Here is a 17,851-nt window from a genome sequence, read left to right on the forward strand (position 1 = left end):
GAACATACAATTCCTGATAGGAAGTTGAAAAAATAAAATTTTATAAAATGAACGAAACAAAATATCTTAGAATGTGATTTAATACGGATTGTTGAAACTCAGAACTCTCTACCATACCCACAGCTATTTGTCCAAGCCTAATGCTTGTACCACCAGAAAGACTACGGCCTAAACACCCATGCATTGATCTAACAACTCGCGTAAAATGTTTGAGAATTTCTATTTTGTTAAATAAAAATCTATGCCGACTGAAATTGTTTTCACACTCGCTCATATAAGTGTAGATAAAATAAATGAAATAACAAACCAGTAAAAAATATTTCTTAATTTTTTTTCGTGTTCTTCGGTCACGTATTGTTTTAACTATCCAATATTGAAAAATTCCGTCGAAATCTTTTGGATTTTCATCCTTGAATTATACAGGTAGTTTTTGCTGGCGCTTTTTTGAGTGGTAAATTTTGGTAGGAGGAAGTGCATGGAAAAGTCCCATGACCGCGTTATTTAAAAATCCGAGATATCATGAAATGTTACTATCGAATTGCGGCAAGGACGGACATCAAGCGAGCAGCAATTTAACTGCAAGTCAGCAGATGAGATTCTATGTAAAAATCATCGTGTCTTTTCTTTCGTTTAACTTTATGATGTCTGTACAAGGTAAGTGATACAAGTATAGCATAGTGATTCAACCTTAACAAGAGAAGGTAGGTTATGCTCGAGACAGAGCGATCCCGCCCTAAAGAATATTTAAAGATAGTTTATACTCGCCATGTATTCATGTGATACATTGGTAATTGGTGGTATATTCCCATTAGTAGTGTTCGCATTTTAGTTGGTTTTTAATGACCAGATTAGTCGGGATGAATAGTGATCGGGATTGGTTGAAATGCTTTTCAGATAAACATTATAATTCGAAATTCACGTAAACATTTTTAGGACTAAATATTTCGTTTATTTTATCTTTTTTCTTCTGTTCCTGGCTAAAAATTTTGTCATTCAAGTATTCCATATTTTTTAATTAGATGAAATTGAATTAATTACTAAGAGTCAATTAACTGATTGAGTTTGATTTTTAGTTGGTTCTGGCCCTTGCGTAACCAAGATAAAAAACGGACGATTTATCAGTCAAGGAAATTGCGAGAAAATTGACGAAGAAGGTAGATATTTATATATAAATAAAATTGAAGCCGAATAAAACTAATACCTAAACACATTGAATAAATTGAATCGATATGATCATATTGCGCAATTAGTTTTATAAGTCTAATATTTTATTTATCAAACAGTTCTTTGTGAGAAGAAACAAGAGAGCGATTCTGAAATATATGGACACAAAATTCAAAAAGCGTAGTAAGGTAATGCGATATATCCCACCCGTCACGATGTCATAAAAATATGGAAGACAGCAATCACGATATCATAAAGAGTGTTCCCGTAATCAAAAATGACACATCAAAATTTAGGAACAAATAAAAGCCTTCTAACGTAATACACAATCTTTAACTACTAAAAAGTTCAAAGCAATTAGTCCATTAGTGGATGTGAAAAGTAATTTTTTCATAAGGTAACAAGAAGAAGAATAATAACAACAACATAATAACAAAACGACCCGTAGGTCCATTTCGCGTCCAATAATGTAAAAGAGGTAAAATTAAGAAAGAAATGTAGAAAGTGTAGAAATAAAGTCTTAAAATCATATTGTTATCTTTGTGATCCATGTGTTTTTTATTTTTAGAAATAATTGGCCAGCTAGCAAAAAAGAAAAGGGTGAGTTGTGAAACTTTTGTACTGCGGTTTAAATGGCGAAAAATATTATGCGATATGCCTATGAAAAAACCTATTAATGAATATTTTGTTATTTGATAATAATGGCTTCTAAAAACTCTTCTTCAATCAGAACTAATTATCGGAAGAACTTTTAGTGCAAAATAAGTAACTTGATAAAACAATCGGAATCGACAACTTGGGTATAAAAATTGCATTCCACTTGCTGTGTATGAAGCGAGTATGTCACTACTCGTCACGATTTCTGCCGTCACGTAATTTTATTACATTTTCACGTTTTTATTCTCTATTTGAAAAAAAGTTATTACTTGCTTATGACATCATATGGCCTGCTTCCCATTCAACAAATTTCAGGGTACGCTACTAACTGGACAGTGATAAAAAAAAATTTCCACTCTCACTCTAGTAAAACATGATCCCCGTTTTAGATTTTAGAAAGAGTAAACATTTTTCATATGTTGTAATATCAGTTGCAGATGTTTGCATTTTACAGAATCTTGCCCCATATATCACGACAGCAAATGTTTTTGGCCTGTCAAAGCTGGTGAAGGAACAACAAATTTTGTTGCTGCCGTTTCCATTTGCGCCAAAATCGGACGAAAACTAGCTGATATCCAAAGCAAAGAGCAATATGATTCAATCGTCTCGTACATCAGTAAATGGACTGCAGAAGACAGAACAGGGGATTTCCGTGTGTGGACTGGAATGAAGTACAATCTGACGGTAAGTGAATGGCAAAAGTTCACATTCCAATAACAACGGGTCTTAAAATCAGGTTCGCAAGAGACAAATAGTTTTCTGAATTACAACCGAATAGATCTTAAAATGCCATATAGACCGGAGGTTCTTAAACTTTCTAAGCCGCGCCCCCCTTTAAAAAATCTTACAAACTTTGCGCTCCACCTCCTTTGCTTTGAAAAAATACCAAATACTTTTTTTCTGATGGGCAGAGTGCTATGGGAGTAAGCAAGTTGGTCTCATAGCGTCATTGCTCAGTTTTTTCCAAGAAAAAAAAAACACATTGGGGTGCACTTTCGCTATTTACTGCCGTATGTGTAAAGCTATACTTAATATAATTAACCAACACCATACAATCTCGTGCTTCTTGGCTTTCTTACCGTGACGGTTATTTTTACAGTGTTTTGGAGAGTTATCTCTTACAAACTGGTACAGATGTTCAAAACTATTATTTTTATTCGAAACAATAAACCGCGTGCCGCTTGTAGGCTACTGATAGCTAATTTTAGCCTAATCAATCGCAGCAGTTGTCATATTAATTTTCGATCATTTCAACTAAACTGAAGGAGAGGCAAAATGGAAGTTATTTGATGTAAAACTATTTTTTTAACACAACTGAAAACTTATAAATAACACGCAAAACCACGAAAACGAAGCAATGTTTGCAACCTTGCTAGAATATCTGTCTGAGCAACCTCACAAATCGTAATTGTTACATCATTGTTGACTTCGATCCTCGGATCGGATTTACATATTTATCTCGGGGGAGAGAAGAGCCGATAAAACGGCTTAATTATATGGCGAACTAGAACATCTCGTCCGGTTACCAGTTCATGATTTGAAAGCCATCCACGCAATCTCTTCAGTTAGTTAATCTAGTATCAATCAATGGATAAATAGTTATCTCAAACGTTTGATTATTTTCATTTCAGATAAACAACCTGACGTTGTCTGATGGTACAAAAGCCACCTGGTTGTCAGATTATCCTACTCCACCAACTAAAACAGAGGGGAAAAGAGTGGCAATTAGGATATCAGAAAAATATCCCATGCACAAAATTATTTACCTGAACGAGAAGTACAAAAACATGGGAGCAATTTGCCTGTAAAAGTCAATGTCTGAAAAAGTTTACCTACAACTAAAAACTGCGTCGTAAACTGGTATAGATTTATCTGTGATTTTCTTCAAACATATATAAGTGTGCACTCAATTTTTGTCATGGCTGTTCAAAATTATCAATAATTATTATTTCGTTTGGGTTTAGAAATAGAAAAAAAAATATGTATAACTATAAAATTACCTAAGAAATAAATAAAAAAAACAGATCGAACAAGCATATCGTTTTGAAAATCAGGATGGAATAGGGTGAGTGCACAGTGAATAGGAAACATAACCAATGCTCGAATATACAGCGCGAGGGTAGCACATTAGTAGCTGCCTTAGCTGAGCATCGAGTTAGCTGAAAAGCGGTCAAGTGTGATGCAATCAAGCGTTCTCATACATCATAGAAAGTGATTTCGCGAATTAAAATAAAGCAGCAAAATCAGAATGAAATATCACGCACAGAGAAAATTAAAAAAGTCATCACAAAAGCCTTCCAGCGACTTATTTCATTTTTAAATTCTGAAATTTAAAATCGATTCGTTCATTAGCCCCTCAAAGAAGTAACGATACTTGCTTATATTCGGAATTGTTACATCATAATAGTCTCTACCATTTGCACGCTGCTTTTCACTTGGTTGGAGGTATGGCTTGACTAAGTTGATGGCTAGAAATATGAATTCGCGTGTGTGGGTTTGCAATGTGTTCGCATTCATTACGTACATCTCTCGGCAGCAAATGACAATAAAACCAATTTTATTTCGAAGACGGGTGTTTATGGGTGCAAACGGATATACGTGAAAATGCCCGTTGGTGCAAATGCTTGTGGGTACAAATATTCGTGAGTGCAAATGTCCACGGGTGTAAATACGTAAGATTTGGCATAAAGTATTTTAGTCGTTCACAATACTTTGTCTTGTGTGGCATTATAATAATGTGTTGTAAGTGATATTAAAGTAGGAGTTGGGATTTGCGTTATGTAGGAAGTAAATTATTAAATTCATTCGACCGTTACTTCCGCATTTTATTTACAACATTCGTTCGTGCATTCGTTTCAACCTGCGTCCTCGCTCTCACTACCTTTGTACCGTTAAATCACAATTACCAACCCGTTGGAACTCGCTCAAAGTTCGCGTTCAGCTCACTATATGAAAAAATAAAATTTTGCATTTTTGCATTCAAAAATTCAAAGTGCATTGCTAACGAGCTATTTTGCGCATATCATGAAGTTGATACGATAAACTTTTTGTAAATGAACAAAGCAAAATATATCAGAAGGATGATAATACGGATGTCTGAAATAAGAACTTTCTCCCATACGCACAGCGGTTTTTCTCAACTTAAATGCTTGCACCACCAAAACGATTTGCGGTCTAAACCCATTTGAGCTAACAATTTGAATTATTTACAAATAAATTGACATAATTTCTATTTTTTTCAAAAAAAAAATATGTCACTTCAGTTCGTTTTTACTGTACTCTATAATATAGGTCAAGGATCGTGCGCACATTACTATGGCTTTTGGAATTTCATGCAGCAGTCCTTGTAGCAAAGCTCTTGAATTGACTTTTGTAGTAAATAGTGCATATTTGGCTCAAAACTGTTACAAAATAAATGAAAAGCACACTAGTAGGAAATATTGGAACACTACGACGATATATCTTCGAATGCTTTGATTCACACAAGTAAGGTTTTCTGACGCTTTTTTGAGTGATTCATTTTAGTATGAGGAAATGCGTGAAAAGTCTGGCTTCCCATGACCCCATTTTTTTTTTCTATGACCGCATTATTCAAACATCACAGGTATTATCAGGCGTTATTATCTTACCGCATTGTGTTAATTAAAGAAGGACAGCGAGTCAACAGCAATTTAATTACAATTCAGCAAAATGAGATTCTTTGTAATTATCATCATGTCTTTTGTTTCGTTCAACTTTATAATGTCTGTACAAGGTAAGTAATACAAGTATAGCATAGTGATTCAATTTAATGGTATTATTCGCATTAACAATATGTCACTGGAAACTGTCAATTCTGGCACTGTACGAAGAGAAGATAGGTTATGCCCGAGACAGAGTGATTCCACCCGAACGAATATTCAAAGATAGTTTATACTCGCCATGTATTCATATGATACATTGGTAATTGTTGTTATATTTCCATTAACAAATAAAAAAGTGTTCGCATTTTAGTTGGTTTTTAATGGCCAGATTGGTCGGGATGAATAGTGGTCGGGATTGGTTGAAATGCTTGTCCTATAAGCATTATATTTCCAAATTCACGTAAACATTTCAAAACTAAATATTTCATCTATTTTCTTCTGTTTCGGGGTAAAAATTGTTAAGATTTTGTTATTCAAGTATTCCATATTTTCTAATTAGATGAAATTTAATTAATTTTAAGAAGTTAATTAACTGATTGAGTTTGATTCTTAGGTGGTTATGGCCCTTGCGTAACTAAGATAAAAAACGGAAAATTTATCAGTCAAGGAAATTGCGAAAAAATCGACGAAGAAGGTAGTTGGTTTTTTAATATAATTGAAGCCATATATAACTAATGCCTAAAGTCCTAAACATATTGAATAAATTGTATTAATATGTACATATTGTGCATTTAGTTTTATATGTCTAATGTTTTATTTATCAAAAAAATTATTTGCGAGAATAAAAAACAGAGCGATGCTCAAATATATGGACACGAAATTCGAAACGCCGTAGTATGGGAATGCAATCTGTCACACCCGTCACGATATCATAAAAACGTGGAAGACAGCCATCACGGTATCATAAAACGTGTTCCGATAATGAAAAATTATACAGCACATTTTAGATCTCACAGAAAATTTAGAAACAAATAAAAGCCTTCTAACGTAAATACACAATCTTCGACCACTAATAATTTCAAAGCAATTGGTCCTTTGGGGAATGAGAAAAGTGATTTTTTCATAAGGTAACAAGAAGGAGAATAATAACAACAACATACGTTCATTTCGTGTCCAATAATGTAAAAGAGATGAAATTAAGGTATAGATCAGGGATGGCGAACCTTTTTTAATGAATGGGTCGAAAATTTAATTTTTATCGCGGAACAGAAGAGAGTGGGTCACAGATATTTAATCGATGTTTGTATCTATAAGAAACTTCTGAAACAAATCTTATAAGCTTCTGTTGTTCGTGGTGTAGTTTTGAGCTTTACTTATGCAGGACTTCTATCGTGGACTTTTTAGGGTACTCGATTTTATAAAAATTAGAGTAGGAAAACACGCATATGAATTACTAAAAACGTTTAGGATGATATAGCAAATTATTTTACGGTTCCAAGAAGTTTGGAGGGAATTCCATTCTGATAGTGTTATATTTTTCGATCAGCTTTCAATCACATTAAATCTCTTTTACACAATCTGATTGTTATTTCAGATTTCTAAATTTTTATTTCAAGTCTGAAAGATTTTGTTTTATCAACGTAGGCGTAGGCGAGAAACTAATAAAATTCAAAGTAGCATCTATTTCTCGTATAACCCATAAAACAGTCTGCAGATGCACTTCCAAAAGAGACAAGAAGTTTCGAGGAATGAACATTTAATTGCCTTGTTATGTCATAAATGATGTCAGGGCCAATAGCTGAATAACGATACACAGCGGTGCAGACATGCGTCCAAAATAAGGTTTCGAAAATTACCATCCCGGACCGGAAATTTACAATTTGCATATGAGCGATCGCATTCCATAATTTAAAGCCGTTTTTTTTTCAATTTTTATCACTGATATTTTAGCATTTTTTTTATATTATTCGTGCCTTGGTGGGTCACGGGTCACGAATAAAACGCGGTGGGTCACTTTGTGATCCGCGGGTCAGTGGTCTCTGGTATAGATAAAAAGTTTAAAATCACATTGTCATCATTGTAATCCAATTGTTCTTTTTTCAAGAAATAATTGGCCAACTACGTAGAAATGTGGCAGCGAAAAAAGAAAAGGGTAGGTTGTGAACTATTTTGTACTGCGGTTTAGTGGCGACGTGTATTACGTGGATGCCTATAAAAACCAATTAATGGATGTTTTGTATTGAATATTAATTCTCCCTAAAAACTCCTTTCAGATCAAAATTAATTATCAAATGGATTTTTGGTGCAAAATAAGTCACTTGATAAAACATTCGGAATCGACATGCTGGGCATAAAAATTGCATTCCACTTTCTGTGTATGAAGCGGGCATGTCACTAGTCGTCAAGATTTCTGGCAACACGTAATTTTATTATATTCTAACGCTTTTTATCTTCTATTTAAATGAAAGTTATTACTTGCGTATATAACATCATATGGCCCGCTTCCCATTCAACAAATTCCAGAATACGCTATCTGTATGAAAAGTGATAAAAAAAATTTCCACTTCCAATCCAGTATATTTTCTAAATATTTCGTGATCACCTTATGTGGAAATTTTCCTTATGCTGTAATATCAGTTTGAGATGTTTAAACATATATCATTGCATGTTACAGAATATTGTCCCATCCATCACGACGGCAAGTGTATTTGGCCTGTCAAAATTGGTGAAGCAACAACAAATTTTGTTTCTGCAGTTTCCATTTGCGCCAATATCGGACGAAAACTAGCTGATGTCCAAAGTAGAGAGCAATATGATTTAATCGTTTCGTACATTAATCCATGGCTGTCCGAAGATAAAGATGGAATATTTAGTGTTTGGACTGGAATGGTAAATTTAATCACATTCCAATACTAACGTGTCTTAAAATCAGGTTCGCTCGCAAAAAATAGTTTTCTAAATCACAGCCTGATAGATCTTGAAATGCCATTGACGTATGTCAAGTATTAAAGTACCGTTAAATGATATATAAATGATATTATGGGCCTACACTTACATTCTGTCATTCGTCGTTTCAACACACACACACACTTCATTTTTGCTTGACTTTACTTATGTATATTTGAGCATCCTATTTATAAACGGTCTATTTTGTATATATTATCTACTGTAGTGTAGAACTGTAGATGATCAGCAACAAACAAAACGATCCAATGATTTATTATTGCTCGTGGGAAATGGTCTTTAACAAATTTGACTCTTCATTGAGTGGTTCAAATATATCGCATTTCTCAACAAATATTCTTCGCATATGAATCAATTACCACATTAAAGAGAACAACGTGCATCAGTTGGGAACACGCTAAATAACCATATACGCCTAATTCACTATTTTTTCTGATTTGAAAGCCATCCACGAAATCTCTTCAGCTAGTGAAACTAAAATCACTCGTCGGATAATTAATTATCTCAAACCTTTAATTATTTTAATTCCAGATGAACAACCAGACGTTATCTGATGGTACTAAGCCCACCTGGTCGAAAGATCCTGTGCCACTGACTGAAACAGTAAAAGTCGCAATTCACATAAGAGAAAAAGAACAACCCATGCACAATCTTGTTTACATGGAGGAAGAGAATGTACTATTTGGAGCTATTTGCCAGTGAATTTAATGTCTAATTAAATTTATTGAAACTTCAACTAAAAACTGTACGAGGAACTTCGCAGATATTGATTTATTTCAATCATTTCATTTTTACCATTGCAGTTCACAATTGTAAATAAATATTATTAATTCTAATTTCTATTTGAATTTAAAAAAATATGCATAACTATAAGTATAACTATAAAATTGTTTAACAAATGAAAACCAGATCGAACAAGCATAATCGTATTAAAAATTAGGATGCATAGTGAAAAGCAAACACAACCAATGCTCAAATTTATAGACACGGCCGCGGGGGTCGCACATTAGTACCGCTCTAGCTGAGCATCGAGTTAACTGAAATGATGGAAGGTCAAGGCTGACGCAATTACGTGTTATCATAAATCATGGAAGGTGTACCGTACCAGTTTTCTTCGGATAAACCACCAAGTCGAAACGGTCAGAAAACACTACTCGAGCGTTCGCCAACGCAGCACAACGACATGCAGGTCACCGCAGATGAATAAAATGAAACAAACCAAAAAAATACGCTGCGGTGAGTTCGTACTCTTCCGTGTATACCGGCTAGAAATCCGAATTAACCAAGAACATGGATGTAGGGACGACAGTATACCACACAGCTTTTTCTCGTGAAAATCAGGCTGCTGATCAGCTGCACAAAATCAAAACAATTTAATACTAAGGTTAGGTTTACAACTCTTTTTTTTCTAAAGTAAATAGTCTACCAGTCTTCGCCAGTAGTGCAATATTGCTTCTAAGTAAAACAGGTAAAACTCTTCTTGACACTGAAGTACTCTTACTGCTGGCTCATCATTCTGAAGTCTTCGATCTAGCACAAACTGAGCGGTTTGAACTTCAAAAAATAAAGTTCAAAGCTCGCTTTTCAAAATTTATGAGCTTTCAAAATAAATTACGCTATGTAATCAGCTTTTTTGACTTCGACGTGATAGAAACATGTTATATATGTTGTTAACGGTGACCGTACATTTGAACCCACGTACATTTGAACCCATGTCTATATCCGCGGGTTCAATCAATATGCGGGTGCTGAAACCCATGGGTTAGGGTTAGTATGGGTTCAACTATCCGTACAACAAAAAAATTTCCATAGGTGCAATAGTATGCAGGTGCAATTGTCATGGGTTCAAATGTACGTGGGTTCAAATGTAATGGAACCGTTGTTAACTATTTCTCTGTAACCGTAGCACGGATAGATTTTTTTTACGAAATTTCTTGGTGACGCCAGTCTCTGGTCACGTAGCAAGCTTCCTAGTCAATGCATCCGACATTGTTAACTGGCTAACTTAAAGTGTTAACTTAAAGTTAGGGAATTCCTCAAAACAGCGCTCTTACTCCATAGTGACACCTTGTGTCCCATCACTAATTAATTGATAACTCGCTAATTATATGACATAATTCGCCCAAGATCAATAGGCTTTTGGTCCGAGATATGATGAATGCACATGCAAAATCTGGAGCAGATTCAATCTCGCTTTCGTGAGATATCGCGTGCATCTAACAGACATACATACAGACAGACAGACAGACAGACAGACAGACAGACAGACAGACAGACAGACAGACAGACAGACAGACAGACAGACAGACAGACAGACAGACAGACAGACAGACAGACAGACAGACAGACAGACAGACAGACAGACAGACAGACAAATACCTATCAACATACTTACCGATTAAAATCGATAAGTAAAAAAGAAAGCCGCATCACATTCTTCCCCCGACTATGGTTTGGATGTCTTGCTCAACGTGAATATAACCCTAAATTGCCTTTGTTCTGATGAAATATGACGTAATAATGTCTGGAATGAATGGCCTATATCTGTGTGGGAATTGGGGTGTACTGATTCTGTCGTGGATCGTTTTGTAGTCATTGTCATTAGCAGTATAGCGCTTCTCTGTCACCTTATGTATTGCGGATTTTGATATACGAAAAAACTTTTTTGAAATAAACTTTACATGTACAAAGTAGCCTACCGTGAACAACTTGTTTCCGAGAAGAAAACCTCCATTGCAATATGACGACTCAAATCAACCAGAGTGATTTGATAGAGTACCGTACCAAATTACTACAGGTGATAAATAATTTTAAACTATTGAGTTTTTTTAAGATTCTGCTTTTATAATACTGTGTTATCAAAGTCATCAAGACGCCATGGATAACGTTATGTCATAATGCTTTAACGTTACCAGATATAACGTTACTCGAGCATCAGATAGAGTGAGAGGGCCGTCGTAGACTCTGGGAAAGTTTTAATTAATATCAAAATAAATATTTCTCAGCATGACATCGATTTCTAAGCTTCACTGGTGGTTGAACCACGTTCTGGAGGTAATCCCTTTAAAAACGGAACCCATTCAATATGTTTCAAACGGACTGGGTTCGCTGTATATTATAAAAAAAAAACTAGAACGAAGAAAAATTGAAGTAGGCTTTCCACTCAATAATATGTGTTCAAACTTGAAATGATTGTATTCCACAGAGGTTGGAGGAGTTGCGGTACAAGCGAAAAGAATGTAATGATTTACGAAATCAAGTAGAAAAATCTTTGGCAGATAAACTGCATGCTGAGCAGGATTTAGAAGAAATCAAAACAAAGCTCCAGGTATAATTTTTATTTTTCAGTTTTTATATACCGGTACTATTTGCTTTGATGTTTGAAATTACTTTTTTTCCATATATATATAAACTTTTTTCTGTCGACGAACCTTTCAAAATGACGGCGATATCTCTCATATTGCGTTGGTTGCAACGAGAGAAATAGCTTGCTATTTTTCGGGTGATCGTCTGCCCGTTTTGGACGATCGCAATGACGTACTTTTTTCGGTGACGTAGTCAGGTGGGGATTTGGAATGACATATGCAAAAATTGTTCAGCCAGGCCAAATAGAAGTGCATGTGGTACTAAACTATTTGTGCAGAGATGCTGATACTATATGATAGAATGCATCCATTCCGAAGTTCACCATAGTAATAATTGAAACGCTGGTGATTGCAATATGCTGATTCAAATAGGAATGTGATAATAATGCTAGTTTTTACGTTCTTGTTTCCAGATTGAGATGTTACAAAAGTAGACTAGACACACAAAATTTTATGGTAGTCGGTCGCACCAAAACTATTTTACTGTAGGGGATGAAATGATGTGTTAATAAGCAATTCATCATTCTTAGAACACGGAACAGAAAAACGAACAGCTTTTAATTGAATTGAAACAAACGTCGGCGTCTGTAACCGAAACTAAATATAAGGAAGAAAACGAAAAACTAAAGGAATCATTGGAAACGGCAGATAAAACTGTTTCTGGTCTAAAAAAGGAACTTAGTTTGATGAGTCTGGAAAGGTTAGGTGTAGTTAGACTATCTTTTCTTGATTTGATTATACATTTTATGTCAATAACCATATCACATCATGAATTGATTGAAGTTTACTGAAAAAAATTAAATTCGTTATTTTCGTTACGACTCGTTCGACTTCCGTTACTTATTTGACTTAATATTTCGAAACTCCTTTTTTGTTATTGCCATTTTGTAAAACAACTCTCGCGTGAATTGAGAGTTGTATAATTTTCCTTATAGTGTACGTATGCTGTATGATATTATATCAATGATAAATTCTGCCATAAAAAATGATTCTTATGAAGAAAAAAAATTATTAGAAAAGATTTACCCCAGTACCTCTCGCCATTATAGGCTATTCAATCACCCGAAATGACCATATCAAATTTATTTATTATAATAAGTGAATTTGACGCAATTTTTTGTCGGGCCGTTTGACCTAAAGGAGGGATCCCAAATTCACCGTACGTACTCTTGTATTGTAATTATGTAGGTGTTGTATAACACCATTTTCCGTTACACCACTTTTCTTATTCGGGTGTTAATATATTTTAGACATCATTTGGAGATCAACTTAAAACAAGCAGAACAAAAAGCATCTTCTAAAGTAACTTCCACAAGCGCCGTTATTGAACGTCTGAAATCGATTGAATTGACGACAGAAAAATTGTCGAAGTTATTGCAAGAGGTTTGATTACTTTTTACACTTAATCAAATATAAATTCTACGTTGTTAACTAATGATTGTACTCAATATCTCACAGACCTAATATTTCGTTCCATGACTCGTTTGGCTCATTCGTATACGAATACACAAGCAGTTATTGATATAGAGGTTCCATGAAGCTTTGTATTACAAAAATCCTGGTACGACAAACAGCCTATTAATTAAATTTAGTGCACAATTTACAGTTTTATAATGGTAAAGAAGAACGTGGATCAAGAATATTCAACCAATGTCTCAAAAGGAACTTGCTCTGTCCATGGGTCGTGTATTTACACATGCAACACTTATATCAATACTGAGGCAATTTTCGATACTCGATTTTATGAAATACGTGTGTGAAAACGCGGATTCGCATACACACGAAAACCGAAAAAGGCTCATTATGCCGCATTAATCCGTTATTATCCTGGTCCATCATTTTTTCAGGGGTTTGTACAAATAATAATAACATTTAATACAAATAAATAATAACAATTTATATCTATCCCATCCCTATACTATAATACTATAATAGTAGATCACTTATTGCTAGTTTAAATTAACGTCTTTTCATTACCAATTTCCAATTGATGGTAGATGGAGATGGTATGTTTTTTCTACAATCCGTGACATGGCGGGTCACCGACAAAGAAAAACGCGAGTAAGTGGTTCGCCATCTTTGAACTTTTTACTGAATACTTTCCTATTTAGTCCACAGCCGCTCAAACATTGCTTCGAAAGAACGTAGAATCTTCGAAAACTATGAATAGAGAATTGGTTCGTGTATGCGCACATGGAACATGTTTAATCAATGAATACAAGCGGGAGAAAGACGATCTTCAAAAGCGGGTAACCGTAGCAAAGCTTAAGATAAAAATATTGTATTTCCAAGTCATGCTTCAAATACATTTAATGCATTAACGACTAATTCTCGTATATTTATTCACAATTGAGGATCTCAATTATCGTCGAACTTTATTTCTACACCGAAAAATTTCCCGTTGTTGGCTTTTTCTCAGAGCTGTTTTTCTTATAAGTTTAAAGTTTTTTAAATCTCAGCTACGTATATTTTTATTACCAATGCCTTCACAAGTGGAGCTCTTAGTGCGTTATCGGTGCCTTGTGACACTTTTAATTTATCGTCTTTTGGGAAAATCTATTTTTTTTACGAAGTAGTATTAATTTATAGCTTCTAGAGCAAGAATCGCGATATCGTTTACAAGCACATGATGGAGAATTGAGCGACAAAGAAAAGATTTTGACTAGCCAGGTCAGAATTTTTTTACGTGAGATATTTTGCTTTGTATAAGACGCCAGCTAAGCAAATAGATACTAAAAATTAGAAAGGTGTTATATTTTGAAGGCCGATTACTTTCTATGTACGCTATCTAGCGTATTCAATTTATTATGTGAGTTGAAATTGAATTAACTTGTAGATATTTTTCGATTATTTAGATTTTTAAATATTGTTTTATCAAAACTGTTGAATCAAACTATGCAAACGTATGGTAACAACCCATAAGCTCATTAAAAGCTCGTTTTTAACATTTTCTTGGGAAGTTTCGATAAATTGCGGAAAATAATATTGTGTGTTTTAATACATTATTAGGTTTGTGTCATGAAAAACTGGGTAGAATATTTCCTTGTATTTTACACTATAGATATCAGATATGAAAAACGAAATTCAATGTCTTGAAGATCAAAATATGAAGCAAAAACAAACCATACACGATTTGCGTTGTCGTCTTCTAGATGCAGAAAATTGTAGGACCGATGCATTGAAGATCGTCGAATTAAAAAAAGGAGACGATAAAGACGTAGTTGGTAAATTGTGCTATTTTTCTATGAAGAATAATTAATTTAGAAGGGTTTATTAGTAGACTGGTGTTTTATGCGAATGACATTACATGCGAATGTCAACTTATACTTCTCAGTACATCAAAGCAGCACCATTTCAGTTCTGCAAATATATTGATTTCAGAATTGCAACGACGATTGGAATTATTTGAAAATACCTGTATACAATTAGAAAATACAAACAGTGATTTGATGGACAAGGTAGAGAAAATGAAAGCTGAACACGGAGAAGAGGTAGGTTAAGTCACAATGAGTGCAATTATATCATTGTTGATGCCCAACATATGTTTCATAAAAGACGACTTTTATTTCTTATAGTTAAAATCATTTTTCTGCTCAAAACTTCATTTTTTAATTGTATTGAAATTGATTTGAAAGTATTAGAAAAATTCTAATTACGTTCTATACTGATAACCTACGTTTTCAAGATATCGCAAGTAAAAATGGAGGCAAAGCAATCGGAAAACGAAATGAAGAAGCAGATTGAAACCTTAAAATCAGAACTAATTGAAGCAGAAAAAAATATTGTAAACACAAAAAGCGAACTGTCAAAACATATTGACACGGAACGGGATATGAAAGGTAAAACGATTGCGGTATAAGTTTCAAAGCAAAATTACTTTATATTCAATTTATCATTCTATGGACATTGATGTGGGAAGTGGATTGTTGTCGAACTTGAAATATCAAACGTTTAAGACCAGCAGTTTTAGGCCATATTGTTTCAATTAAAGTTTTGGTAGTTAGTTAAAAACAAAATCGTATTTCGGACGTTATGTTATTTTATGCTACTACAATAATATTATTATTATTCAATCAAGACAAATATCTACTCTGGCCCTTATTACATTAAGAACAAATTTTAAAATTGATTGTTGTTTTTGTATAATGCCAAATAATTTAAATATGTTTTAGAATTTTGTGAGTGGATTTTCCATAAGTAAATTTTTTTTAGACTTTTTGTGCCCTGCTCGTACTCTGAATTATTGAAATATTGTATAATTTATTTGTAACATATTTTTTAATTAGTCATTTTGTTCTTGTATTTCAATTGTCTGCGTAATAGTGAGGAGAATTATATTTAGCAGAGCTCAAAGTGAGATTTGATTCACACATGCGCTCAAAAATATTTTGCAGAGCTTAGAGTGAGATTTGATTCGCTGGAAAACGACAAACGTATTTATTGTGAGGAATCAATGAAATTAGGAGAAGAAAACAAATCTTTGATGGAAAAACTTGAAAATTTGAGCAAAGAAATTTCTAAGAATGAAAACAAAAAGGATAAAGCCTGCTATGATCAAGAAAGTCAGACAGAGGTACTTGAAAAAAATCACTTTGACACCATTGTATTACTCAAAATCTGAATTTCATTCAGGTTTTCCAGAATATTTGAGCAAAAACAACTATCGAGTCTTTAGAATAAAAACAATTTTACCAATTTAATGAATTCATTTATAAATTAGACCGCATGGTATGCCGATGGTGGTTGATATTAGATTCCAACAAATCTTACAAATATCGAAAATTAAAACAGACTTATTTCATTATTCTGTTCCGAAATAAACTCATTTAAAATAATAATTAAAATTTCATAAAATTCTCTACTTAGATTTAATTTATAAAATATAAAGATTATGCATGTTTTATGTATGTTCGCTGGCAGAAACATCGCGACCGTTCACGTAAAAGCAAGGTTAATTAATACACCAATAACAAACTCCACTGATATGTAGATTTTTCCCACCAAACGAAGTTAAATTGGAACAAAGCTTTAATTGTAGAGATTTACTTGACCTGCTGGAACTAACACATTAAATTTAAACTTGTATTTAGTATGGTAGATTGAAAAACGTTTGTTGATATTTCAATTCTAAAACAAAAAATCTTATATACAGAAGCTTTCGTATATTGCTTTCAGAGTGTGACTGAATCTTCTAAAATGGAAGCTGGCTTATTAAAGGAGAGCACAGTTACAATTCTACCTGACCTATGCTCAAATGTAAACAGCCAGACTTCTACACACACCCGAGAACAACCGAATTCCGCGACGGATACCGGAATTACTAAACAGAATCTGATTTTAAAAAATAAAATAGGGGATACGGTATTGAATGATAATTCAGAAATGATGCAAAAACAGGTTGAGATGGGAAACGATTTTGCAACGAAAGTTTCGGATGAACATTTGTTGATCGATTTGAATAAATCGAAACAAGTAGGAGCTTGTTTGGAGGAGATTTCAGGAGATACAAAACCATTTGTACAGTTTCATACTGGGATAAACGAAACACTGGAAAGTAAGGATAAAGAAAAAATATCGAATTCCGAAAGTATTGAAACCAATAATTCTACAAAAATTGTCTTCAAAAATGTAGACAGTACCGTTACGTCGAAAACGAATTCGGAAAATTCTGTCTCGCATGGTAGGAAAACGAAATTTCAAGTTTCATTTACTGAACAGCAACACCATGCAACAGACTCTGAAATTTTGCATTCTGAAGGTGTGGAGAGTAATAACGATTTTTGGAACGAAACAAAAAAAATTGAATCTATTGAGCATGTTGGCGAAGATAGCAACAAGCGTTACATTACCGACGTTGAGGATAATGAAACTAAACAGCCCTGTTCTTATACCACTCGAAAAATTTTCAATAAAAATTCAGATTCGACAAATTTCGATCAAGATTCGACGGTTTCTCGTCAAAATTTAGCAAAGAAAAGGAAACTTTCTAGTACTCCACCAATGTTAGACAATTCTTCGCAATGCAGTCAAATAGACACCGCTCCAATTTTGAAGCAATTGCCGCTAAGATCGATCAAA

The 17,851-nt window shown here is 33.9% G+C and overlaps 3 protein-coding genes across 3 annotated transcripts in view; all 3 read left to right on the forward strand.

Moving 5' to 3' along the window:
• The first annotated feature begins 641 nt into the window (after window positions 1-641).
• LOC120330378 (uncharacterized) lies at window positions 642-3,740 on the forward strand. The gene is made up of 4 exons (XM_078118404.1): window positions 642-654; window positions 1,074-1,154; window positions 2,276-2,505; window positions 3,453-3,740. Exons 1-4 carry the CDS (start codon window positions 642-644, stop codon window positions 3,627-3,629), a joined length of 501 nt encoding a protein of 166 aa, XP_077974530.1. The 3' UTR covers window positions 3,630-3,740.
• Window positions 3,741-5,455: 1,715 nt separating this feature from the next.
• On the forward strand, window positions 5,456-9,110 carry LOC120330379 (uncharacterized). The gene is made up of 5 exons (XM_039397343.2): window positions 5,456-5,575; window positions 6,058-6,138; window positions 7,549-7,596; window positions 8,119-8,333; window positions 8,940-9,110. The coding sequence occupies exons 1-5, from the start codon at window positions 5,512-5,514 to the stop codon at window positions 9,108-9,110; spliced, it is 579 nt and encodes a 192-aa protein (XP_039253277.2). The 5' UTR covers window positions 5,456-5,511.
• Window positions 9,111-10,968: 1,858 nt separating this feature from the next.
• The window catches only part of LOC120329230 (uncharacterized), a 7,404-nt gene continuing 521 nt past the window's right edge, over window positions 10,969-17,851 (forward strand). The window contains exons 1-11 of the mRNA XM_039395789.2: window positions 10,969-11,205; window positions 11,614-11,736; window positions 12,304-12,473; window positions 13,024-13,156; window positions 13,885-14,022; window positions 14,363-14,443; window positions 14,835-14,997; window positions 15,155-15,264; window positions 15,459-15,612; window positions 16,168-16,346; window positions 16,949-17,851. The exon at window positions 16,949-17,851 is cut by the window's right edge and continues 521 nt beyond it. Coding sequence (XP_039251723.2) covers window positions 11,149-11,205; window positions 11,614-11,736; window positions 12,304-12,473; window positions 13,024-13,156; window positions 13,885-14,022; window positions 14,363-14,443; window positions 14,835-14,997; window positions 15,155-15,264; window positions 15,459-15,612; window positions 16,168-16,346; window positions 16,949-17,851 — 2,211 coding nt within the window. The 5' untranslated portion in view covers window positions 10,969-11,148. The remainder of the gene's footprint in view (window positions 11,206-11,613; window positions 11,737-12,303; window positions 12,474-13,023; window positions 13,157-13,884; window positions 14,023-14,362; window positions 14,444-14,834; window positions 14,998-15,154; window positions 15,265-15,458; window positions 15,613-16,167; window positions 16,347-16,948) is intronic.

The sequence above is a fragment of the Styela clava genome, chromosome 12 (genome assembly GCF_964204865.1).
Source record: "Styela clava chromosome 12, kaStyClav1.hap1.2, whole genome shotgun sequence".
Lineage (NCBI taxonomy): Eukaryota > Metazoa > Chordata > Ascidiacea > Stolidobranchia > Styelidae > Styela > Styela clava.